We start from the raw sequence: 26,821 nt of genomic DNA, 5'->3' as shown, positions 1-26,821 counted from the left end.
GAATGATGGCAACATTTACACAGTCAGCTTCATGTGGGCAGAGGGAGAGGGAGAGAGAGAAAGCAGAGAGAAGCAGAAATGTAGGCAAATAGAAAGGATGGAGACGAGACAGATACTGTCATCTACTGATATGATTTCCAATAAGACACTTAACTGTAGGTAAAAGGAGTCGTGTCGGGGGAGTACTAGCTGCTGGGAAATGTTTTGGTGAACTTGATCAGGTTCACTCTGATGGCTTCAACAAATGTAAAAACACAGGGTATGTTGTTTAATTATTCTTTTATCCATAAGTCGATTGTATGCTTAACTCAGTCTCAAATGTTTTTTAGTTTTTTTCTCTCATACAGACTATAATTTGTTTAGATTTTCATAGTTGTAACTAATGTGTGTCTACCAGAAAACTGTTTGCTGTTATTTCTGGCACAGATGAGAAACAGATGTACATATTATGTGTATCTTTTTTCAATAAGAGATTAATTTTTGTTGTTTTTAGTGGAAGGCATGTTTAGGCTATGATTCAGAGCAGCTGTTTTTAATATAGATAAAATCTTATATTACAGTGTATCCGATTTAATATTCAATTGTACATTTTCTGAAAATCAAATTAAAACTCTGTTGCCTGCAAAAACGTGTATGTCTTTACTAACTCGCTGAATTCAAACCTGATAAATGAAGGTCCAACTTAAACTCGGCTGGTTGACAAATCTTTATTATCTACATCAAAATAATGCCCACACTACCACTCTCCTACTTTTTTAGATAATCATTAATGATATCAGCCTGAAAATCACAGGACTTATCTGTTGTGGAGAAAGAAGTCAGCAGTATGAATTTGAAAGATGTGTGAGCCTCCTTTCATATTGAACAGAGGGGATCAGAGGGGGAACAGTATCTGGCAGTAATACTCCAAGCTGTCAGGATGCGTTCCCCCTGTTGTAAATGGTCAAATTTAAGTAGCAGAAACTATAAATTGTTACAGATACAGTCACAAGAGCAAAGACAAATATTTTTCAGTTAGTTAAGTCTCATGTATGTTTTCCCCTTTTAAACTGTAGCTGATTATTATTAACTCCTCGAATGACAATTATATTTCAGAAAATGTCATTTATATTTATTAATTTGCAGACACTTTGACTGCTCTATTTATACTGATGAGGTACTACAGTATATCTGCCCATACACTTTACATACTAAGGCATAAAAACAGGAAGCTACTGCTGGAAATCACTGATAACATCTTAAGGCCAGGCGAGTTTTAAAAACTGGGCGATTGTGAAATCAGGTTGCATTACACACAAAATGAGCCCTCACAGATCTTCTTCTTGAGCAATGTCGTATGAGACGGTGTGCATTAACATCATTTGCCACAGGACAGTGATGCGGTCAGGATCGAGGCACTTGTGCTGTATTTTACCTGATGAAATATTTAGCTTCGATCTGTATTTGTTGTTTAGCCTTTAAAACATTTTCACTTTGCTCACAAAACTGTTTGCTTTCCAGTTTGCTGCACACAAGGGAAGCATGCACCTGCATTAGAGGGGCGGTCAACAGCAATCAACACCATTAATTATGTTCATTAATAAAAAAAAACATCTTCTTCCCCACCCACAGTGGCACCTCACCTGAGCACTCCTTATTTCATGAGAACCATCATTTCCTGCCATAGACTAACTGCAGCACGCTCCACATCCCAGCCTTCTCCTGCTCATCATAGCAAGTTACTCTGCAACCATCATTACCACCTGCTCTTAATTGTACTTAAGTATCAGATCCCTGAACAACAAATCAATTTACTGTCATGATTTTATCAGATTTAATAATTTAGACTTTATTATTGTCACAGGCACATAGCAGCAATCCTCCCTGATTTCACTCACCTACATCAACCCCGGCTGTCTCAGAGTTATTATCCCATTCATTACTATCACAAGTATAACAAGATTCTTATTTAGGAGAGTTTAACATACATGTCTGCTGCCCGTCTCAGACTTTAATCACAGATTTCATGGATACAACGGAAACTTTTAACCTCACTCAGGCAGTTACCCACACAAATGGTTTAGCAGAGTCGTCTCAACTCTTTCAAACTAAATATAGTATCTGCGTGTCTGATCACAAACTAGTTTATCCAGTTACTTTTACCAGTCTATCAATATACACCGCTCTGTTGCCAGATCTTGAGGATTTAAATCAATTTTCACTAACAAAAACCACGCCATAGTTTAATATCAAAGGTAGTTTTATTGAAATTGATCGAAGATTTAGGGAGGATAGGAAAGGGGGTCGAGGTCGGTGGATGAAGAAAAGAGGGTTCGAGTCCGGTTGTAGAGTGGCTGGACGAGTGGGGGCACGTCTCTATTGGTGCGCATCTCGATCGGTGTGGCTTCATCATCCCCTGCGGTTCCTGTGCTGGAATGGTCCCGGCCACGGTCCCATTCTGGAGGATCTTCTTGCTGTGAGGCAGCGATGTCAAAGGCTGATGATCCTGTGAGAGAGGATAGAGGAGAAGGAGAGGCTCTGGGGGGGAGAGAAACTTTTGGTTTAATTAGATAGGCCCAGGTGGAGTGGTCGAGCTGAATTTTAGTTATAGTAACTTCATTGATGTGATATTGGATAAGACTTGATTGAATTAAAGGAGACAGTTGGGCCTTGGCAGAGGTATGGGCTCTACTGAGTGCAATTATAGTTATTATCATTGCTGTAACATCTTTCCTCCCATAAAATTTGCATTAAAAGCTCAACAATAAAAACATCAACAATCATGTTGATGTTTTATTGTTGAGCTTGATGAACAAGCAATGGCTGTAATGTGGATCAATATGAATGTGGTTGATTAACTGGGATGAATAATTCAATTCAAGTGAAACTACTGACTGAAGAAAATCCACAAAAGAAAAAGCCATTAGCCTCATTAAGACTGGTTTCTGTCCCGTGTGTTGACATCATTTACTTGCTGACTTCATTGTTAGTGTAACAGTCTTCTCGACCATCCTAGTGAAACTGTTAGTGCTTTGGACAACCCAGTTGAGTGACCAGCGTTAATCACCCTTCAACTACAGGCCACCTGCATCAGGACCAGGCTTCTTTGTGCAAGTGTGACTTTCAAATAGCCTGACGCCCACAGGTTTACTTCTGTTTGCTTATCTTAACTGAACCTCTTGAAACAGAAGCTCCTCTATACACCTTTAGTCTTCTAATGTAGGAGATGGACAGCAGAGAGAGACACAGATGAGGAGGAGGACAGGAAAAGTTTGGGTTAGGGTTTGGGTTGCTTGTTCCAGGAACGGCACCTTGTTTTTGGGCTTAATGCATCTTCATTATACACTGAGAGCATTTTGAGGTTTAACAGGATGATTATTCCCATCAATATGTTTTCTACGAGTGGGAGCGGAAGGATGGAAGTTGTTGTGGCAGATGGATCGTTGAGAGTGGCAGAAAATCACCATGAATGTGGCAGAGGAGCAGGGGAGCCAGGATTTTCTATATTATAAAAAGAAAGTTACTTGAACACGCTTGAAATTGTTGGCTAGTTTATTTTCAAATATCTGACATTTAACAGCAAAATCTGAATATAATAAACTTTAGTACAGTCTTTTCTTTTGTTAGAATTGAATGTACAATCGACCCTTCTTAAATGATTCATGCGTTGATTATTTAACGAGTTTAAAGTTAATTGGCAAAAGAAGCACAAAATCAATAGCGGTATTGATCAGTGCTTCCCTGTCTAAGTTAGCTTTAGGGCTAGGTCGTAAGATTTATCCAGGTAGGGCTTGTATCAGTTAACAATTAATGTTAGATTGTTAGCAGTTACATATAAATTCATATCAAACATGATATTAATTGGCGGCCCTGACGAGTCTATGAGCAGTTCGGGAGGTTTTGGACTGGATCTGTAAACCCAAACCAGATAATCTGTGTCAAACATCAGTGCAGACAGAGGTCCCACACCAGATTCCTCCTCTCATTGTCAGGAGAGGCAAAACATGATTTAAATCAGCCCGAAACTCCTGTAGTGTGAGCCTGGCCATGGGACAGCAGGATAAACGGTGTGATCCATCTGAGGGTGTTAAAACCTGCAACAAGCTCAGCTGATGCTGACTCATCTTGAACACACTGACTTAACACCTGTGGGCTGATTCCCACCTCCCTGTGTTTTATTAGATTTCACAACAGTCTGATGCTGGTGTCACAAAATTTTACTTGATTTCCAAGTAACTGTGGCTTGATGGTGCTGCCTAGAGATGTCTGATGGAGCGGATTCCTGCTGTGTTCAGGTGGCTGTAAAGGCAGTCACCAGTGTGAAGAAAGGGACTTCGGTGTGGTGGTGGTTGTGGTGGTATGAATCACTCATAAATCCTTAATCTGGCTCCCTGGCATTGACGCCATTACCACAATGAAACTTTTAACTTGTGTGATCACAAGTCATCTGATTGCAAAAAATGCAGAATAGAAGAAGAAATACAAAAAAAATTTAAATAAAGGTGTTAGTGTGATTTTAGGCCTTTTCACAGTATCCAAAATCTAGTGGAACAGTGCTGAGTTTCTGTTTCACAGAAAGATAGAAAAACAGCTTTAATTAGAGCAAATGCAGCCTCGATCCACTGGACGCTACATTTATTTTCTTAAAGACCCTCTTTTTTCTGTTTTTTTAACCTGTGTTGGAATATTTTAAACATGGAAAAATGCTATTTTGCGTTTTCTGTGCCATTATTTTGCCATGGCCAGTTATGATGAGCAGCTCCTCTACACATTCAGCTGTGGTGAAGGCAGACAGACATGTCAGGATACTTGAGTAGGAAACAACGATATGTTAATAATTCAATTTCACTTAAATCTTCATACTCGAGCCACAACAGCATAATGTATCCACAAGCACTTGAACACAAACTGTTGAAATGCAAATGCATATTGCATATCATCATGCCTGACAAATAATTGTCTCCCATCCTTAAAAGAGGAGGAGCAGAGTAACAGGAACCTGCTGCATGTTGTCTCTTGACATACTGACTGCAGACTGTACGCTGAGGACAAAACAGACATTTGTGCAGGGAACTCATTCAGGTGAGTCTTCAGCAAGAAAAGGTGGATTTTATAACTTTACTTTTTTCCTCATAGGGATGAGAAGAGCTGCAAACAGTCATTAAAATATAAAAAAAAATTATATTAATATATAAAACTTAATTGACACAGCAGTTTTTGATTTGATTGTGGGTATATTAATATTGTGTATTGTTACTTGTGTGATGTCACTGAACAAAGTCAGGTGGATATTAAATCACTTGCTCCATTTCTATCACATGTTCTGAAGAATGGAAGATTTCTACATCAACAGCACCTCACAGGACACAAGCTTTAATTACGACTACGATGATGACAGCAACATCACCTCTGACTACTATGATTCCAGGAACATCAGCAATTCAAAACCCAATGAGCTTCGTGGAGAAGTCAAGTTCATGAATTATGTGATGACATACATAATAACTGCTATCAGCCTTCCTTTGACCCTCGCAGCCATCTATGCTGTTTATTCTCTGGTACGTAACTTTTGACTGAGATTTATTTAATAACTGTCTGTGTCATGTGTCTGTTGTGCAGTTTGTCTGTTTGTGACGGATCTCGCTCTGATCTTAATGTACAGGAATAATTTACTTCATTATTAAAATTAACATGATGTTTATTGGATAGTAAACACATGCAGTTTGCATGCGTGGCACCATTCCAGCCTTCTGTTAAACAGCTGAGGTTAAAGGCACCATTTAGTAAGAACTCAAAGAAAAACATTTCAAAAGTCTTCAAGTTTGTGTATTTTGTGATTATAATGTTTCCCTGCAGGTGAGAAAGGATCATGTTGTTCCGATCTACGTCATCAACCTTCTCATTTCAGACCTCATTCAGTTCTGCTGCATGATCACTCTGGTGACAGGAAGTGATGTGGGGGTGATGTTTGTAATTGTATTGTGTATCTACGTCAGTAGTCTGATGGCCAGTGTTGGCTTCATGGTGTGCGTTGCCCTGGAAAGGTAACTATCTGTCTCACCAGTATGTGTGTAGCTACTTCTGTGTCTTACAATTATATTTCTATATAAATGCAAAGCCTCTAGAACACAGTATGTTTATCTTGCTTTACAGGTATCTGGTCATCGCCCGCCCACTGTGGTACCGGTTCAAACACACCATCAAGTTCTCTGTGAGGGTCTGTGTTGTGGTCTGGGTCCTTTCTCCTGTCAGTCTCCTCACACCTCCGATGCTGGGTAATGGGTATATCGCACAAATAATCTACGGGACTTTCTTCCTCCTTCCTCTCCCACTGCTCATCTTCTTCCTGGGTGGGACCATCAAAGCCCTGTCTGCCAGCCGTGTCCCTTCTGATGAAAAACGAAGAATTGTGGGAATTCTGGTCCTGGTGCTGCTTATTTACACACTGCTGTTTCTGCCAACCATCATTTCGTGCATGGGAAACATGGACAATCCCCACCTCTCAAACCTGTCTTTTGTGTTTGTCCAGTTGAGTCCTCTTGCCGACTTATTTCTGTATGTTTTCATGAGGAAAGGGACCATCGACAAGCTTCTGGCCTCTGTGTGTTGCTGCAGAATGGACAGCAATGACAGCAGCAGAATGGACAGCAATGATGTCAGCAGTTCAACAGTGTGAATGATAACAACATCCACACAGTCAGCTTCATGTAGGCAGAGAAAGAGGAGAAATGTAGGCAAAAAGAAAGGATAGAGAGGAGACAGATACTGTCATCTACTGATATGATTTCCAATAAGACGCCTAACTGTAGATAGAAGGAAGCATTGCTGTAACGCCGCTGTGGGAGAACTGGCTGCTGGGAAATGTTTTGGTGAACTTGTTCTGGTTCACTGTGATGCTCCAACAAATGTAAATAACCTGTTTTTTTTAATATATATATATATAATCTTTTGAGTTGTAAGTTGAAGTCTATCATTACTGTCCTATAATCACCAAAGTAAATCAGATATGATTAGCTGAGCTCAATACGCTCGCCAGACCGTCTTGTTCCTGAATCTTTTTATTTTGACTGTTTGTGGCCACCCAGATCTGATAGGTAGTTGGTCAAGTTCCTCAACACATGCTGTCAATCAATGATGACAGCTGATCAGCTGATTTAGGGCCAGTTTTACATTTTTAACTAACACAGTAATGTTCGTACTGAGGCTGTGAGACCTGATTTCTGCTCAGCGGACGTTTGGCCATGCAGGTCTGATAGGTGAGCCATGAGAGATGAGCACGGCACGCTGCATCTGCTGCTGCTGCTGCTGGTCTGGTCGTTAATGAAACAGGAGGACGTCACAGTGACGTCAGCTGCTGGATAAAAACACTGAAATCTGTCGATTGAGAGGTAATTTAATTTTTAGTTATGTCGTAGTTCCCTTTGAATGTGTAGGAAAACTTTGTCTAAGCTAGCTAGTGCAGTGTAACCAAGTTAAGCATCTAATGTTAGCGTTTGTTTTTTGTTTTTTTTATTGTTATTTGGATACCGCCATGAAATATGAAACACTGTTTTTTGGACTGAAGACTGAGGGTGTTTTTGCAGATGTGTGTGTTCAGTAGAGCTGATGGACTTCAGTGAAGTTAGTTTTAAGTTGGATATTCGACAGACATTCGCAAGAAGCCACTCACACATTTCAAGTGCACCCGTATTGCAGACTTTACAGTAAACACACGGAGAAGACGGCTACAGCGTGTACCGACTTCCTGTTTTCAAAATAAAAACAAGAGGTGTATCTCATGCTGCCAGTGTAGTTTCATGATCCCACACTGATTTTGAGTCAATTGATCACAAGACCTGGAAGCTATTGAGCTAAAATGCTAATATTTGCATATAAAAATTAATAAATGCTCATATTTGCATATAAGAATTAATAAAAAATATTTACAGATGTAAAATGTAAAAACAAGAGGCGTATCTCATGCAGCCAGTGTAGTTACATGATCGCAACATGATTTTGAGTTAATTGATCACATGACCTGGAAGCTATTGAGCTAAAATGCTAATATTTGAATATAAAAATTAATAAAAATTAATAAAAAATATTTACGGATGTAAAATGTAAAAACAAGAGGTGTATCTCATGCAGCCAGTGTAGTTACATGATCCCACACTGATTTTGAGTCAATTGATCACATGACCTGGAAGCTATTGAGCAAAAATGCTAATATTTGCATATAAATATTAATTTTTATATTATATTAATTCTATATTGTAGAAACTATAAATAGACATAATTAGGCACATTGTTGACACCTCCTTTCTTTTTGACATTTTAATGGAGTCAGAGCTGTTATTTAACGGCCTCAGAGCCCCACGAACATCCTGTATGTTGCACACTGACTCTAACCCAATTTGACAATGATCCTGCTTGAGGTTTGTAGTTATAGCTATTACTTCAAAGTGAATTGACTGACTGATTGATTGAGTGATTGAACGATTGAATTACATTTCTTTGCTTTACTAATTTAGGCACCATCTGGTAGTTAAATAAAAACACACCTGGCAAAGAACAAACCAAAAAGATCAAATTCCAGTATCTCCAACAAATGATATCTAAGCTAAATAACAACATAAACTAAGCATGTAAACAACAACACATATTTCTGTTGTTTCCTCACAAGCTTAGTTTATCTTTTGCTGACAGATAAACGTTTTAATAAGGCCTATCTTTAAGTATTAAGCTTTGATTTGAAGTTTTTGGTTTGTTCTGTTGCCTGGATTGCTGTGTTGTTATATAACCACAAGATGGCGCCTCAATTAGTAAAGCAAACACAGGTAACAGTACAAGTGACACAGATGATGAGCTGATGACTGATTAATGTTATTTTATAGGATGAGATAAGAGCAGTTGAATTTTGCTCCCCTGATCTAACTTGTGAAGAGATGAGGACTTTAATCCCCTCCAAGGAAATAGCTCAAAAAATGTGCACCCTTTCCTGAACATAATTACTGATTAAAAATAGACATGTTAAATAACCAGAGACTCCTGAGGACTGTGATAGGTGGAAATGGAATTAAAAAAATGACTTTTTTAAAAAATATTTTTTTTACCAGCATAGACACCTTTATTTGTTACGAGACAGGAAATCATGGGAGAGAGAGGGGATGTGACACGCAGCAGAGGACGTCCGGCCGGGATTCGAACCGCGGTCGGCTGCGTACGTGGTATTAAAGGTCCCATATTATGAAAAACTCACTTTTTCTGGGATTTGGGGTGTTATTTTGGGTCTATGTTGCTGCCACACGCATACAAACTTTGAAAAAAGACCATCCGTGCTTTTTTGAGTGAGATACAGATTTCTGACGGTGTCTCGCCTGCAGTTTCCAGATGAGCGAGTCAAATTTCTTCAAAATTCAATTTGAATAATCCCTCCCACAGTGTCTCCACCCACCATGTACAGCGCTACCGTCTCGGAGATCCGCCATTACCCCTTCAAAAGCACCATGTCGAAGCGCAACGAGAAGTGCTCTGTTGTTGGTTGTAAAAGTCAACGTAAGTGCCTATATTCTGTCCCAGCTACAGAAGAGACAGTGGCTGCGTTTCATTTTTAACGACAACGTGCCGGCTACAGTTCTTGTGAGTCTGTTTGTGCGTGCTAACCGCTTCACATCGGACTGCTTCAGTAATGAGGGTCAGTACAAAGCTGGCTTTGCCTCGACGCTGACCCTCGTAAAAGGATCAGTCTCAACCATACGAACCCAGCAGCTGCACCCGAGCCACAGGTAAGAGTCGCCACGGTTTGATAGTATTTACAGCTGCCTACTAGTACGGTGAAGTCAGCCTGAAACTGGCTAACTAGTTAGCTCCGCCTCGGTCCGCTATGCAACAGCGTTTGAAGCGAGTTTAATGTTAATAATATTACGAGGGAGCTTGGTTGTCACAGTAAAAAGTCTGGAAACGAGCAGACTGGAGACAGAGACTATGCGGACAGTGTCCAAGAGTTTGGAGACTGTGTTGGAGACAAACACAGCTTTCGCTAGCTGTTTTTAGCTGTTACCTGTTGCAGGTCAGTGGGGGATGGGAGTCCTGCTGCAGCCGCAGAGTCTGTATTTTTCTGAGCCTCTCCTTCTGGGTCCGATTCTGGGTCAAACTGGTGTGGTTGAACGACAGCATCTCGGCGAGCCACAGTGATACATCCACCGTAAACAGATAGGGGCGTGTGTTAGGACGGAGCTCATTAGCATAAAAGGTGCAGAATCAGAAACAGCTGCTCTCAGCAGAGCTCAGTAGAGCCACTTCTAGACAGCTGATATTCAGGACCACTGATGGGTTTGGGGGCAATATATTTCGAATACAGTGTTGTTGGACCTCTGACAGCAGTGTGAAATTGATGAAAAACAGTATAATATGGGACCTTTAAACTTCGCTATGCCATGGCCACCCCAAGCTAGCTTTGTGTCCCATCTTGGCCACCCCAGTAAAAATGTCCCGGATACGCCACTGTGTTTGTGATAACTAATGTCTATTCCTTCCCCATAATATTATTGTATATGCTTGTGACATGACATCTTATATCACTGCCCATGTAATATATGAAACTGTACATTTTCTGGTTATCCAATTAAAAATCTGTTTCTATACAAAAATGTGTGTTTACTTTTGACTAGCTCACTAAATTAAAAACCTGATGAATAAAGTTTCACTAAATCTCTGCTGGTTGACAAATCTCTGTACAAATTATCGTATTTCTTTGCATAATAATTTTGGTTATGAATTACAAATTGTTACAGGGACAGTCACATCAGATAAGACACATAGTTCTTAATGTAAGTCAGCAAAGTCCATTGTATGTTTCCCTTTTTTAACCATAGCTGATTAGTGACTGAGATCCATCAACATCAAGGACACACTTTAGTTTAAGCATTCATGTCTTCATCTATGTATTGAGGTAAGATTATTAATTGAAATCAATTATCTGGAGTTTAATTTGACATCTGAAACTTAACTGATATTTCTGTAAAACAGGATTTCAGGCCACGTCTGTGTCCGTTTTGGATTATCCTGACAGAATTGACATTTCTTGTTGTGTAAATACAGTCAGGGCAGCTTAATGCTGTTTATCAGACTGTAAGTGACAGCGCAACAGAAAGGTTGAAAAGAAAAAGGATACTTTTTAATGTTTTGCTGTACTGTCACTGGTAGATAGTTATCTCCATTCATAGTACTAACCCCTGTGCTGTCTTCCAGATCCACCAGAGGGCCCTACCTGTCTGTCTGGCTGAGAGCAGAGTCTCTACAGCTGCAGCAGCAATCATCTACTCACCCAGCCCTGCTCAACCAGCCCGTCAGCCTGTGGGAGTACTCTGACCCTTCATCCTTTTCACTCTCTCTATAATGACTGACAGATTATAGCTGCCATTTTAAGTCTACTTGGAGTGTTTGATACTCAAAATCATTTGTTTTGTAGAATTCCTTTAAATTGGATGATGACTTCTCATGTGCAGTGAATTCATTTTGAAACTGGCTGTCTGTTCCCGTTTTAAACGAGGGTTTCATGTATTCTGGGCATTATTGAGCCATCGTTCCCCTGACTGATTAAAATGACATGTGAAAATGTGACACGTATTAACAAGAAAGTTGAGAACATGATGAAACCAAATATCAGCTACATCTTTACTGCAGGAAATTCATCTGGTGTCTGATTAGAAGAAGATGTAGATTAACAGGCAGTACCGAGTGTCACTGTGTGGATACTGATTGAGGGCGAAAATGTCATTAAAAATCAATTCCAGAGAAAAAAGTGAATGTCTGCCTTAGACAAACTCAATGACGCACCAAAACCTGAACCTCAAGACCAAAACCGCTGTTACCAGGAAGGAAACTTTTTTTTTTTTTTATATTACTTAAGTATGTTTTGCCATAACTTACATCATAGAGACTACATACTGTTTCAGATAATCATTTGGGTCAGAAATAATACAGTTAGATAGATGGACAGGCAGCAGTGAGTGACATTGTTGATGACAGGAAGAAAAATAAAATACCAGAAGAAAAAAGAGGGAAACAGGCGAAGCACGAGGACCACCCGACCTGTCAGGCTGTGGTGAGACTGAGAGTCGCTGCAATTATTGAATTATTGTATTGTACAAACATCAGTAAGCTGGATATTTTTAAGAAATGAAGGTTAAAGTGATGACATCCAGCAAGTACTTTTGGTCACAGGTAATTTATCTGATATTTGCAGACACCTGTGGTTTGTGTATAGTCAGCTGCAAATATGGTTTGACCCCAAAAACATTCTAACAACAGGTTTCTCAGTGGTTTACAGTAGTATCAGATGTACTTAAAAACATACTGAAAGTTTACCAAAGTTTGACTCCAAGAAAGGCCCCATTTTCAAAATGGCGGCCGTCATGTCCTTAAAATGACCATTACTCCTTTGTATTCCTCCTAGACCAGGACCACTGGTGCCTGATACATGTTTTGGCCATGTTATATTCTAATTAGCATATTTGCATGATAGATAAGTGATTACAAGTACAATTATATATTAAAGCAATTGGTTACAAGCATTTTTATGCGAAAAAAAAGTACAATTTCCCTTAAGTAATTGCATATTTCTCCTTTCTCATATCGTTTTGCCTAGTGTTGGTGGTTTCTGTGGTTCATAACCATTCTTTTGATTCCAATGAAGAATAAATTCATTAGAACTGTGTGGTAATGTAAAATTAGTCAAAACAGGGGTGCCACGTGAAGGCTCAGTAGCGCTAACCCCTTTTATTTTTTGTGTTTTATTTTTTTATATATATATTTTGTATTTTTTATAATGTGTTTTAGTTTTTTTTTTGCCTTTTGCTTTTCATATTTTTTTAATACTTTTCTTATTTATACATATCTTTTTCTATTTTCTTCAGTTGTTTCCTCTTATTCTGGTTTAATTTTTTTATGCCTTTTTGCACTGTGACCTTCACTAGATTTACAATTAGTCGTCACACTCTTCCTCCCATAGAGGTTGATTATAGTGATTCTCACAATTCCCAACTTGACATGGTCCACAAGCAGGCATGCATGGTAGTCCATATGCCCTGCAACTGCACCGTTGTGTTAGGCAGGCAGGTGTGCAATTACAGTGGATCATCTGCAGGAGGCTTTCTGGGGCAGCAGTCATCGTAACTGGCAGGAACCAGTTGTCCACCAGTTTCCATCCCCAATCCACTGTGTTCATGTCACCTTCCTTTTCAATCCACACCATGATCTGGAAGTAAACTCTTTGGCAGTGGTATTTGGTTGAGGACTCAGTTGGAGGCAGATGTTCTGGGGTAACAAATGGTTTGGCGGTAATGATTTTCTTGCTAAAAAGGTTGTAGCGCAAAGAGGCAAGTGAATCGGTACTCTTTCCACTAAACAACACTGCCATTGACTTGGTCCCATGGTCCTCTATGACATTCCTTGCTTGATGTGGGAGCAGAAACACATTTGCACAGGACTGGATGGTTGATTCACCATTCACAAGTTTCTGGAAAGCTGTCTGTTACCCAGGACTTGTTTCATCTCACTGATGTTGTACACTTTAGTAGCTTTGGACTTGTCTGAACGAAAATAGAGATATCGCTGCATCACCTGCATCATGCTCAGTTGGCTGGATGGAATCCAGGACAGTTTAGTTTTTGATTTCTTGCTTGAGATCTCAATGACTGCCTGGGCTAGTTGGGGCTTGTTGGCTTTACGGAAAATGTCCTAGCTCATGGCTCATTACATCTTCCAGTGAAAACTGTCCAGTTTTCGACATGATCAGGAACCATTGGAACAGCAAAGCAGGATCAATGGTTCGGTCTTGGGCAACTTTGATGGTGGAGTCATCTGCAAGGGTTTTTGCCCGGTCTTTCCATTTGAAGGATATTCCAAAAACTGGTTTTCCAATCATCTTTTCAATGATCTCATTGCCAACAGTCTCAAACTCATGCATATTCACCTCCTCTTTGGCAACAACACCAGTTACATGTCAAGTCTTTGTTTCAGCAAAAAAGGGGTATGTGTACAAAAACACTTACTCAGCAGGAGTTACATGACATAGGCTAAATTGTTTACATCTCTGGTTCACCCCAAACAAAGATAAAACCTTACAGTAATCTCACAAAATCATGTATTCCATATGTAATCATGTCAGTGCAATTAAGACAAGTCCAATGGATTCATAGACACAGAAAACATGGGGTTAGACACCAAGATTACTTGGCTAGGTCAAATAATGAAGGAGTTAGGATATTTTAAGGGCTTCCTGCCCATCTTGGACGCCATCTTGAAAATAACACCTTTCTAGTGGTCAAACTTTGGTAAACTTTTAGTATGTTATTAAGGACACCTAATACTACAAAGCTGAGAAACCTTTTGTTAGAATTTTTTCAGGGTTAGGTGTTTTTTTTTTCATATATGCAGCCGCATAGTAATTAATCAGCCCAATGCAATCTGAAAAACATTAACATTTTATTCAAATGAAAATAGCACAGCACTGCAAATTCAAGTTTTTAAATATTGTTGTGTATAAAAACCTTAATGAATGCACATTTACTATGCTATGCATTAGGTTTAAAGGTGTCTGGACTTCTAAGACATCCGGGCCTAGATCATTTGTGTGTACACATTGTCTGAGGCAGATCTAAATTGTCCAGATAAGTAAATATTGATGAATCCTGGATTTGTGAGTAAAACGTTTGTACTCTCAGTTTAAGCACATATCTGTGCTGTATAAGAGGGCCGGAGTGGACTGTGGCCCCTGTTTGGCCCCTTATAAACACCCCTCTAAACTAAACTGTGCTAATCAAAATGACAAGTTTCATGTGCAGCAAAAAGGTTTTCCGTGGTGTTTGGTAACAGTGTGGTGATGGTTGCAAAGAATTTCACAAGACGGTCTGCGTGATGCATATGTAATGCATATTCATGCCAGACTACTTTCTTCTCCCTTCCTTAGAAGAGGAGGTGACAATTTACAGGAACATGCTTCATGTTGTCACCTACCATATTTAATGTAGAGTGTCTGTATGCAGAGGACAAAACATTGGACGTTGGTGCAGGGAACTCATTCAGGTCTTTCAGCTTTCACAGGTAAATTATCTTACGTTATTCTCACGTGTAGAGATGATAAGAACTGCAGCAGTTTCATTTGATACAGTATGATTGTGGATATAGGTATACTGAATTTATGTGAACTTGCACTTGCACTTTGCTGAAATCACAGAACAATGTCAAGTAGATACTGAAGTACTTGCTCCCTTTCTAGAACCTGATCTCTCAAACTGGTTGCAACATTAACAAAACCTCACGGAAAAAACCTTTGATTACAACATCGCCTCAGTACGGCCTTTCTGTCTGTCCATAAATATATAGTAATAAATTACTTCATAATTAGAATTAAAATTAAGTTGATTGGCGCCTAAACACATGAAGCTGACATGTGGCTCCGTGTGTGCCTTCTGTTAAACGCTTAAGATTAAGGGCACAATTTACTCCTAGGTTATGTTTTGGTCCGTCTCCATTTTTCAGCAGGATCACGCAAAAACAATTAACGGATCTCTACAAAACTTGGAAGGAGGATGGGTCTGGCCCAGAATAGATACCATTAACTTTTAGTGCCAATTCAGATAAAGGGACAGGTCCAGGATTTTTTTCTCCCTCTCTTTTACATTGCAAGATAGGGAATAACGCATGGACCCTGATGAAAAAAAATCATCTGGTATATCCAGATGTTGCAGATTTAAAATGAATATTGGAGGCTTCCACCTAAAGCTCAACAATAAAACATTAACATGATGTATGATGTATAAGCATGGCTGTAATGTCAATCAATATGAATGTGGTTGATTAGCTGGGATGAATAATTCACTTCAAGTGAAGCTACTGAATTAAGAAAATCCACAAAAGGAAAAGCCATTAGCCTCACTTGAACTGGTTTCTGTCTCATGTGTTGGCACCGTTTATTTGCTGATGTCACTGTTAATGTAACAGCCTTTTCAACCATCCTATCTAGGGAATACTACAACAACTTATTTTACAACAAAGAAAAATGGGAGAAAAATAGACAATGAGAAACTGTTTAGAGAAAAATACAAGCAAAAATAAAAAGCATCTTTTACTGATCTGAAATGAATGAAATTGTTGTAGTTGTCTGTTACATGACAGTTACATAACATGCTGTGCAGAAGAAGAAGATAATTGTTTTTAAATGCCGAGGTTAATTATTTTAGGCAACATTTATGCAAATTAGCAGAAAATACTGGGACATGAGCAACCAGAATGAAGACACACTGAAAAGTTGATACCCATCTACTGAAATATGGACAGAAAAGCTGCATGTGTCACTGCTTCTGTACCGGACAGGAAGTACGTCATTGAAACCGACCAAATGATTCTGTTTGTATTCAGCAGCCACAGCTTTTACACTAGGTTGTCCATCAAGGTTTTACAATCTTAAGCTTCGACTGTGCAGGAAACTCCAGAATGTTATCATGCTTTACAATCAGTATAGGAAATGGAGAGCAGAGACAGATGAGGGGGAGGACAGGCTCATTACGCTGTCATAGTGGAGGCTGGGTGGAGGAACCCTGCCTGATGACTTTTGTATTTTGTTAACACACTCTCTTTTCATATCCAGCATTTGCTTGTGTTAAGAACAAGCCCCTTGTTTTTGAGTTTAAAGGAATAGTTCACTCTAAAACAAAATTCAGTCATTATCGACTCACCCACATGCTGGTGATAAGTCCGGTGTAGTTTCTTATTCCTCAAAGTGCAGCTGGAGACCCGCGGGGGTACTCTCCGGCAGGAGTAATCCATACAACGAGTTTAAGTGGCGACAGGGAGAAAATGTCCATATATATTCCTCCATGCTGCTCGTCCGCTGCAATCCAAGTGTCCTGAAGTGGCCACATCCAGAGTTTACTCCAAACGACGTCATTTAGTACATTTTTACAGCCTAAACAGTCACTATGCTATGTTTATACGAGTTATGACGAGCAGTATGGAGGAATATCACTAAGTTTTTGTGTAGTTTTATGGACATTTTCTTTAAGCTTGTTGTATGGATTATCGTTGCCGGAGAGTACCCCCGCGGGTCTCCAGCTGCACTTTGAGGAAAGAGAAACTACACCAGACTTATCACCAGCATGTGGGTGAGTCGATCATGACTGAATTTTGTTTTAGAGTGAACTATTCCTTTAATGCATCTTCATTATAAAATGAGAGTGCTTTAAGGTTTAAAAGGGTAAATAATGTCATCCATCTGTGTTTTCTATGAGAAAGAGCAGGGGAAAGGAGCTGTCGTCGTGTCAGTAAAGACAGTCAGCAGTGTTAAGGAAAGGCCTACAGTTTAGGCTATTACACTACAACTACAAACACTATTATTGTTCTTAACGTTTAACGTTTTTTTCTGCTTGAGCACATGTCAGGTTAACAAACATAAAAGAAAAGTGACCTGAGATTCCATTTAAAATAAATAAATAAATGAATGAATGAATAAATAAATAAATAAATAAATAAATAAATAAAATAAAAAATATTATACAGCATAAAATCACATAACATGCAGCCTCACTCTGAGGTTTTGGAATATTTTGAGTGAAAATAAATAATGCTATTATGTTTATTGTCTGTGGCTGCCATGTCCGGATAGTTGAGTAGGAAACTATTAACCATTTAAATTAATCATAATTTCCTGCTTGAACCACAATAGAATAATGTATCCATTAGCACTGGAAGAGCAACTGTTCAACTGTGTATATATAAAAATAATAAAAAAGGCAAGCAAAGGGTTTGGGGGCAGGGTAATGCATATTCATGCACTAGTCAAGAGGTGGAGTAGATCAAGGAGTCTTCTGCATGTCGTCACTTACTGAGTGCAGACTCCTTGAAGTACAAACATCAGACGCTGGTGTAGGAAACTCAATGAGGTGGAGTCTTTCAGATTTAAAGGTAAATTTTGTGGCTTTTTTTTAATCACACTTTCTTTTACAGAGAGATGACAAGAGCTACAAACAAAGCAGTTTTTATTTGATATGATTGTGGGTAGATTTTAGGTATACTGACTTTGTGTTTTACTTTAGTGATATCACTGAACATTGTCAGGTAGATATTAAGAATCCTTCTCGCTTTCTACAACCTGATCTCTCAAACAACAGGTTGCACTCTGAAGAATGGCATATTTCAACATTACCAACACTTCACAGGACAAAAGCTATAATTCCAGCAACAACACCTCTGACTTTGATTTTGGACCCATGTATGTGATGACATCTATAACCATTTCCATCGGCCTTCCTTTGACCCTCCTAGCCATCTATGGTGTTTGTTCTCTGGTACGTACATTTTAACTGAGATTTGTTTATTAACTGTCTGCCTCATGTGACTGTTGTACTGTCTGTAAAGGATCTTGATCCGCTCTTATTAATGTACAGGACTAATGTGCTTATTTATTAAAATTTACACGAGTCAAACACATAGTGTGTGACTCCATTCCAGCCTTCTGTTAAACTGTTAGTGGTTACGGTTAACGGTACCATTTACGTTGTCGAGTTTGTTGAGCAATTTGTACAACAATATTTGTGGTCTTTATTTGGATTGTTTTAAAAAGAAACAACCATGGAACATGTAACATTTGTAGACATTCACGGTGAAGCCCACTGACGTTCATCCCCTGAATTTTCCTTCAGCATAACTATGGGGTTGGAAGTTTTTAATTTTTAGCGCATTAACTGCAATAAACTTTACATACATTCATGGAGCCTAGAAGTTAAATAATAATAATAACTTGTAATAACTCACATAGCTAGGTTTACTAAGACAATGGTTGAACCAAAACTCCCCATTGACTACTTGTTTCCATTACAATAATCAGATATTGTGCTCATTAATACTCGATTTTAAGATATTTGTCAGAAAGTGTGTTTTACTAAAGCCACTGTTCCTCACGTCCTCACTGCAGTGATTAGCCAGTGTACATTTCTGCAGCTCAAAGAAGAGTTTGATTTAAGAAAGAAAAAAAAACCACACAACTAAATGTTATTAAATGCACTTTAATTGTTGGGCAGATCAAGATGATGATTAAGAAGGAGGATGTTTAGAAGAAGCACTGATTGTGACATTCTTGGCAGATACTGATACAGATGTTTAAAAAAGCAAATGCCAAGATATTCTTATTGTTGTTTGTCCTGTTTCTTGATGTTATGTATTCCCTCAGTTGTGCCAGGGAAACAAATAAATATCCTGTATAAAAATTAACTGTTTAAAAGATGATATGTAGGAATTCTGCATTAAAATGAATGAAAACAACTAGACCATTGTTATATATTTTGTGGAGTTGTGTACCTACATTGTCAAATGTTTCCAACAATGTTCAAACCCAGAGAAATCAACAAGTTTACTCAAACAGTGCATGTTATTTGGTCACCAGTGCGTCACCCAGGAGAATGTTAAATACTTAACATGAATAAAACATTACCTCGTCTGTGAACATCTGCGCCTGTGTCACGTCAAACAGATTTTTGTTCTCCACCAGCAAAATAAGTTTGACTGCAGCATCATTCGTGTTTATTGGCCCTACTCACGTAGTGTTTATCCGCCTCAAACAGCCAGATTTTTTTTTACTGTACATCCTCCAAAAGCTAACGCGAGCAAACAACAGCACACGGAGAGCGTATTTTTTTGTGTGTTCAAATTCAGGTCGACCTCTCACTAAACTTAGCACTCACCAGGGAATCTGGTTCTGTCTCTTCTTTTTCCCCTCTCCTCTCTGTAACGTGACGTTCATGAAGTAAAGTACATTTCTCTCCAAATCCAGTCAGCAGTCAACATTACAGAAAGACCCGACACCTTTGCGGATCACTACCGGAGTCAGGTTAATAAACCAGAGTGAAGATGCATCCACTGTTCAATCCCAAAAGTTAAAAAGTAAACTCTGAGCTCTCCTCCAGCTGGTAAACGGCTCCAGAACAGAGCAGAATCCAAAGTGACTCTGGGTTTTTATTCCTCCAGCAGGTCTTACGTTCTCCCTGACTCTCTAGCTGGCTCTGAGCAGCTGAGCAACAGGTCCTCCCCACAATACATTCAGCAAATGTCTCGTTTTTTTTATAGAGAGCCCCCTAGTGGCAGAAATTACATATTGTATATTTGATCATACACACTTGTGAAACAACCTATTAGCCTGTTCACAACTACTAAATGATAAGAATTTTTCTGTGCTTACATATCTTTACAAACCAGTGACAGGGCTGTCACAAGCCAAGTTTTATAGACATGAATGTACCAGCGTAAAACGGCCGTGACACCACAGATAAACATCGCCAACTGCCATTGCTGAATCTTTTTTTCCGACAGGCCAATAGCAGTTAACAAGGTGAATATCGGTCGATACCCTCCCTGTTGTTCAAAACTGCTTGTTTCATTTCATCTGTTTTCCTGCAGGTGCAAAATAATCATGTTGCTCGGATCAACATCATCAACCTTCTGATTTCCGACCTCATTCAGCTCTGCTGCATGATCGTTTGGGTGGCACGACAGGATGATGAGAGGATAATGAATGTTGTAAATGTTTTTTATTTTTTCGCTCTGATGGCGAGTGTTGGCTTCATGGTGTGTCTTGCCCTGGAAAGGTAACTGTCTGTCCAGTATGTGTGTAGCTACTTCTATGTCTGACTATTATGGTGTTTGAGGAGCTTCAGAATTCTGCTGTAATATATGTCCATCTTGTTTTACAGGTATTTGCTCATCGGCTGCCCACTGTGGTACCGCTTCAGATGGAGCATCAAGATCTCTGCAGTGGTCTGCGTCATGGTCTGGGTCCTTACTCTTGTCTGTGTCCTCATTTTACATTTCTGGGCTAATTTTACGTGTCAGAAAATCGTCTTGGGGATCTACTTCCTCCTTCCCCTCCCACTGCTCATCTTCTTCCTGGGTGGGACCATCAAAGCCCTGTCTACCAGCCGTGTCTCCTCTGCTGAAAAACGAAGAATTGTTGGAATTTTGGTCCTGGTGCTGCTTATTTACATGCTGCTGTTCATGCCCAGAACCATTTGTTACCTGGCAGAGGGTTACATATTTGACTATACCCTCCTCAACCTGTCTTTTCTGTTTCTCCAGTTGAGTCCCCTTGCAGACATATTTCTCTACGTTTTCATCAGGAAAGGGACCATAGACAAGCTTTTGGCCTCTGTGTGTTGTTGCAGAATGGACAGCAATGACAGCAGCAGAATGGACAGCAATGGTTTCAGCAGTTCAACAGTATGAATGATGACAACATTTAGAGAGGCTGTAAACTGTTCTCAGCATGTTTTTTTATACTTTATGGAACATGCATTGAAGTTTATGCATATTATGTCTTCCAACATGTTCCAGTGGCGCAAGGTAGACGCGGTGGTCAAAGTGCTGAAAAGTAATATAGAAATGAAAGGGTCATCGTCCAAGGCCTGGACTTTAGATTATACAACACCAATACATATTGTGCAACAATCAGTATCTGTATATGACTAAAATATTAAAGAATATAAGAAATTCTTATTTTAAAACCATAGTGGAGATGTTTTTGGAGGGCATACAATTGCGAGTTATTCTTCAAAAACAGGTATATTTGCAAGATGGCAATCTTAATTTCTTGCAAGTGCCCCTTCTCCACCCAACACATTGTTACAGGCCCTTCTTTCTCCACACCCCACGGGCTCCAGTGCAACCGCACAGCCTGCACTGTCTATATTTACACCACTGCCATGTGCTGAGGAAAGGCTGTTGACCGATTGATGGAGAATCAATTGTTTTCAGATTCTGATTTTATACCTGAAACATAAATTATATCCTTATGTGTTTTATGTGGATTATCCTTACGGTATTGACATTTCTTGTTGTATAAATACAGTCAGAGCAGCTTAATGCTGTTTATCAGACTGTACTAACAGTAAATTAACAAGTGACAGCGCAGCAAAAAGACGGAAAAGAAAAAGGTCTTTTAACCTTGTCAATGGACATTTTAATGTTTTGCTCTGAAACCAGGTCACATTGCAAACTGTCTCACTGGTGAATAGTCTTCTCTATCACTGTTGGTACTAACCACTGTGCTATCTTTCAGATCCACCAGAGGGCGCTACCCTCCTGTCTGGCTGCTCTCTGTGCTCTGTATGCACTTTGTAAATAGCTGTCTGTTTCCTTTTTATAAGAGTTTTATACTGTATTCTGGTTATTATTGAGTTATTATTTTCCTTTCTGATAAAATTAAGGCTGCAAATGTTCCGTGCATTTTCAGTGCAAATATCAGATGGAAAACATGATGCAACAAAATATCAACAACAATATCTTTCTAGCAGGAAATGCATCCGATACCTTATCTGTTCAGAAGAGGAGGATGTAGATTAACATGCAGCACAGAGTGTCACTGTGTGAATACGGTGGGGAAAACGGCGGACAACCATGGTTATATCTGAAACTTAAATAGAAATAACATGAGAGCAAGATAAGGTCAGATATCCATCTGATCGTGGGTATTTAGACCTGCAACAAGCTCAGCTGTTACTACCACCGTTTTAATTTCTTTATGTTCGGTGCTAGATTCCCAAAATTTAACCTGATCTGCAGTACATAGTTGTGGCTTAATTCTAGGCATCACTCCCGCTAGAGACATCTGATTGAACAGGTACCTGCTCTGTTCCAATGTCTGTTAACATTTTTTTTTTAAAAAGGCCTTCAGCACAGGCTCAGGCACATTGATGCATCACCACTTTTTTTTCACTTCCTTAGAAGAGGAGGATGTACGTGCTTTCACTTAACATACAGACTGTAGACTGATGCAGAGGACAAAACATCAGGTAGGACCTTTGAGAGCTTTCAGACATTAATGTTGCAGATTTATTATATTTTTTTCTAGAGCTAATAAGAACTGCAAAGAGTCACGAAAATAAATATGTATAAATATTATATGAATGTATAAAACTGAAAAGACACAGCCAATTGGGATTTGATGTGACTGTGGGTATACTTAAGTCGTTAGCTATTGGTCTTAACGTGCACTTTGTTTTTCACTGGACAATGTTAGAAAGGGAGCACACTTTTTTATTTCTGTCTATGATCTGATCTCCCTAACAACAGGTTTCACTCTGAAGAATGGCAGTTTTCAATATTAACAACTTCCCACAGGACGAAAGCCCAGTGTACGTGGTGGCATGCATCATCATCACTATCGGCCTTCCTTTGACCCTTGTGGCCATCTATGCTGTTTATTCTCTGGTATGTACACTATGACTGAGCGTTATTGTGTCATTTTATCCGTTGTCTGTTTTACAGTTTGTGTCACTGTAACAGATCTTGATCTTTTGCTATAAATTCACAGGAATAATTTACTCTGTAATTGACGTTTACCCAAAGCTGACTGGACACTAAACACATGTAGTTTACATGTGTGACTCCATTCCAGCCTTCTGTTCCATTAAAACAAAAAATAGCTGACAAGGTTGTCAGAACAATATGTATGACGTCATTTGTTTTGTTTTTGTTTTTTTAATTAAGAAAACCATCAACTTCTGAAATTTGGGGACATTCATGGTCCCCAGATGATGAAGCCTACGAAACTCGTTCAACTCCTTACTTGCTGCCATAATATTTACTAGAAGAAGAAGAAGTAGATGCAGCATTACAAACAAACTGACTCCAGTCTTCTTCAGTCAACAGGTTTCTGATCTGTTCCCATTTGTACGTGTCATATGCTATGTACCATACTGACATTTCTAAAAATGCCCCACATTACGTGAACATTACATGTTTATTACTAGATTTCCATATCTGGAGCTGGATTTCTAAGGAGAGTTGGGGACAACTTCCATACACTTGTGGTGACCAAAAGAAGTATTTAAAGCCAAAACATGATGTTCTCCGAACCCTAAACAAGTGTTTTTTGTTCTTAAACCTAACCAGAGTAAAAACTGAAACAAAAGAAATGTCTGTTCAAACGTATAGACATGTAACACTTCAACATACACGCAGTTTGCAGAAATGACGGGTGCCAGTATTTATTCTGGCAATTGGGTAAAGTAAATCTGGTCCATAGTCTCCATAGTCTCAATGCTCAGTCAGTTTGCAATATTTGGTATTTCTGGCAGCACAAATGAAAGTTCAGAACATGTTTACAGCTTTTTCATTTTTACTAATGTTTCCCTGCAGGTGCGAAATGATCACGTTGCTCCGATCTACATCATCAACCTTCTCATCTCTGACGTCATTCAGCTCTGCTGCATGATTGTTGATGTGGCACCTCTTGAAGATCGGAAGATATATAACATCGCCTTCATTATCTACTACTTTGCTGTGATTGCCAGTGTTGGCTTCATGGTGTGCATCGCCCTGGAAAGGTAACTATCTGTCTGTCCAGTATGTGTGTAGCTACTTCTGTGTCTTGTGAAGCTCCTCAAACACAGTGTGTTCATCTTGTTTTACAGGTATCTGGTCATCGCCTGCCCACTGTGGTACCGCTTCCGACGAACCATCAAGATCTCTGTGGTGGTCTGCGTCGTGGTCTGGGTCCTAAGTCTTGTCTATCTCCTCACATTCAATTATGTGAATTATACAGAGATCATCTCTGCTATTTTCTTCTTCCTCCCCCTACCACTGTTCATCTTCTTCCTGGGTGGCACCATCAGAGCCCTGTCTGCCAGCCGTGTCCCTTCTGATGAAAAACGAAGAATTGTGGGAATTTTGGTCCTGGTGCTGCTTATTTACACACTGCTGTTCACGCCCAGCATAATTTGTTATGCCACTTACTACAAAACCCTCACCACACTGTCTGTCACATTTCTTAGATTGAGTCCCCTTGCAGACTTACTTCTGTATGTTTTCATGAGGAAAGGGACCATAGACAAGGTTTTGGCCTCTGTGTGTTGCTGCAGAATGGACAGCAATGACAGCAGCAGAATGGACAGCAATGATATCACCAGTCCAGTGTTTCCCCCAGAAAATGTGTTAGTAAAGGTGGTCGCTGTCCAGGGGGAGGGGGCGACGCCCGGGACAAACAGCTTCGTCGCATGAAGAAGCCTGCAATTTTTGGCTGTGTTTTTCGCTCCATTTGGCTGTGTACATTGCGAGAGAAAATCACATGCAAACGTCAAAAGCAGGCTACGCTGTAATACAGCCACGTGTCAACGTTAAATGCAATTAGCCTTGATAAGAAAACATTACGCCTATCAAAATAATTCCAGGTAGCCTACTACGAACGAACAGTTGATAGACTATTATTAGTATTTATAGATTATTTATAGATAGTATTTATTTTCCCCCAGATGAGGGATGTTGATCGAATGATGATAGATGGCACAATGACATACCACCAGATGCAGCTGTTCAGACGCATCGCCTGATTCAGAGGCATTGGGACGCATAGGCCCATTTTAAAAAGTTTATTTTGTTTTTATTATTATTATTTTAATACGTTCTGCAGAGAAGGGAGACTAGTGTCGGACACGGTTTGGAATGAAAGGGAGAAAACATGACAGAGTAACACGGCGAATATCGCTATATACGGCAGTTAGGCGTCTCATTGGAAATCATATCAGTAGATGACAGTATCTGTCTCGGCTCTATCCTTTCTTTTTGCCTACTTTTCTCCTTCTATTTCTTCTATTTTAACAGGAAAGTTTCCTGCAGTCCAACAGTTTGAATGATGACAACATTTACACAGTCGGCTTCATGTAGGCAGAGAAAGGACAGAAAATAGAAGGAGAAATGTTGGCAAATAGAAAGGATAGAGCCAAGACAGATACTGTCATCTACTGATGTGATTTCCAATGAGATGCCTAACTGTAGATAAAAGGAAGCATTGCTTTAACTCTGGTGTGGGAGAACTGGCTGCTGGGAAATGTTTTGGTGAACTTTGTGATGGCTCCAACAAATTAACTTATGTCATAATTATCCTTTATAATAACAGAAGCAAAACAGATATTGTTTAACTGAGCTCATTATAGTTGCCACACTGTCTTATTCCTTTACCTTAATTTCGACTCTTGTTTGCATGTTCATGTTGTTTTAATCTTTATAATACTTAATTGGTTGTAAATTGTTCATAATTATTGTGTAATTCATCTATAAACATTACTGTGATGGCCCATAAAAAGTTGCAACAGACGTGTATGACTCTTTACAATTGCCTTATAAATGGTTTAAGAAGTATTTTATTGTTTTGTTTTTTTTGCTAACAGTGGAATAACTAGTAACTACTAAGTATTACTATTAATGATGAACACAGTATGAATTGTTGATAATCAGACTCATAAAAATGGAGGTATCGTGATTTATATCTGTATATTATGTAGACCCTGACACATTTGCAGAAATAAAAGTTTTTTTATATAAGTTTTCTTCTCTTCTTCCTTGAATTTATCACAATATATTTAATGTAGGTGTTGTACATTCTGATATATGGGACATAATATTTTTATGTTATATTTTAAAGTATGGCTTTTGCATTACTGTTACTTCTGCATTACAGAGATTTAATAAATGTTGAATGATAAACTAAGACCATTTGGGGTTATGTTTTTGTGTATTGATTCCAGTATTGGTTGTTTTTTTTTTCTTCAGTATTTGTTATGTTTCTGTTCTGCGTACAGATGGATGGGAGGGGTAGCAGGAGGACAGGAACTGATATCCCAATGAGATGAGAATGATACCTTCAGCTCAGTGGTTTGATTGCACAAACTAATGAGACTGTGAATCCAAATTTTTACACCAAAGTGGTGTAATTATAAAATAATCAAAAGGGGGTGATATAATGGAAAATGGTATTTCATAACGTTAATGTGTTTGTTTTCTGTATTGTGCATTGAGATATAAACTGTGATTGATGTGT

At 39.1% G+C, this 26,821-nt stretch overlaps 2 protein-coding genes across 2 annotated transcripts; both read left to right on the top strand.

The window, feature by feature from the left end:
• Positions 1 to 5,309: 5,309 nt before the first annotated feature.
• LOC311270195 (uncharacterized protein) lies at positions 5,310 to 6,655 on the top strand (the record flags this gene model as incomplete). The annotated part of the gene is made up of 3 exons (XM_084374940.1): positions 5,310 to 5,537; positions 5,836 to 6,023; positions 6,133 to 6,655. 3 exons carry the CDS (start codon positions 5,310 to 5,312, stop codon positions 6,653 to 6,655), a joined length of 939 nt encoding a protein of 312 aa, XP_084231066.1.
• Positions 6,656 to 22,498: 15,843 nt separating this feature from the next.
• Positions 22,499 to 25,666, top strand: LOC311270525 (proteinase-activated receptor 1-like). The gene is made up of 5 exons (XM_084375445.1): positions 22,499 to 22,624; positions 22,729 to 22,796; positions 23,077 to 23,214; positions 24,145 to 24,332; positions 24,420 to 25,666. The coding sequence occupies exons 3-5, from the start codon at positions 23,092 to 23,094 to the stop codon at positions 25,003 to 25,005; spliced, it is 897 nt and encodes a 298-aa protein (XP_084231571.1). The 5' UTR covers positions 22,499 to 22,624; positions 22,729 to 22,796; positions 23,077 to 23,091; the 3' UTR covers positions 25,006 to 25,666.
• The last annotated feature ends 1,155 nt before the right edge of the window (positions 25,667 to 26,821 follow it).

This window comes from Pagrus pagrus, assembly GCF_965226575.1.
Source record: "Pagrus pagrus genome assembly, chromosome: 15".
In the NCBI taxonomy this organism is placed as follows: Eukaryota; Metazoa; Chordata; class Actinopteri; order Spariformes; family Sparidae; genus Pagrus; species Pagrus pagrus.
This window is presented reverse-complemented; position numbering and strand designations above follow the sequence as displayed.

What these genes read in the sequence shown, in the direction of transcription:
- LOC311270525 (XM_084375445.1), top strand. Translation starts at nt 23,092, where the DNA reads ATGGCAGTTTTCAATATTAACAACTTCCCACAGGACGAAAGCCCAGTG. An exon ending in TCTATGCTGTTTATTCTCTG is followed by an intron (nt 23,215 to 24,144) that starts GTATGTACACTA and finishes GTTTCCCTGCAG; the next exon opens with GTGCGAAATGATCACGTTGC. An exon ending in GTGTGCATCGCCCTGGAAAG is followed by an intron (nt 24,333 to 24,419) that starts GTAACTATCTGT and finishes CTTGTTTTACAG; the next exon opens with GTATCTGGTCATCGCCTGCC.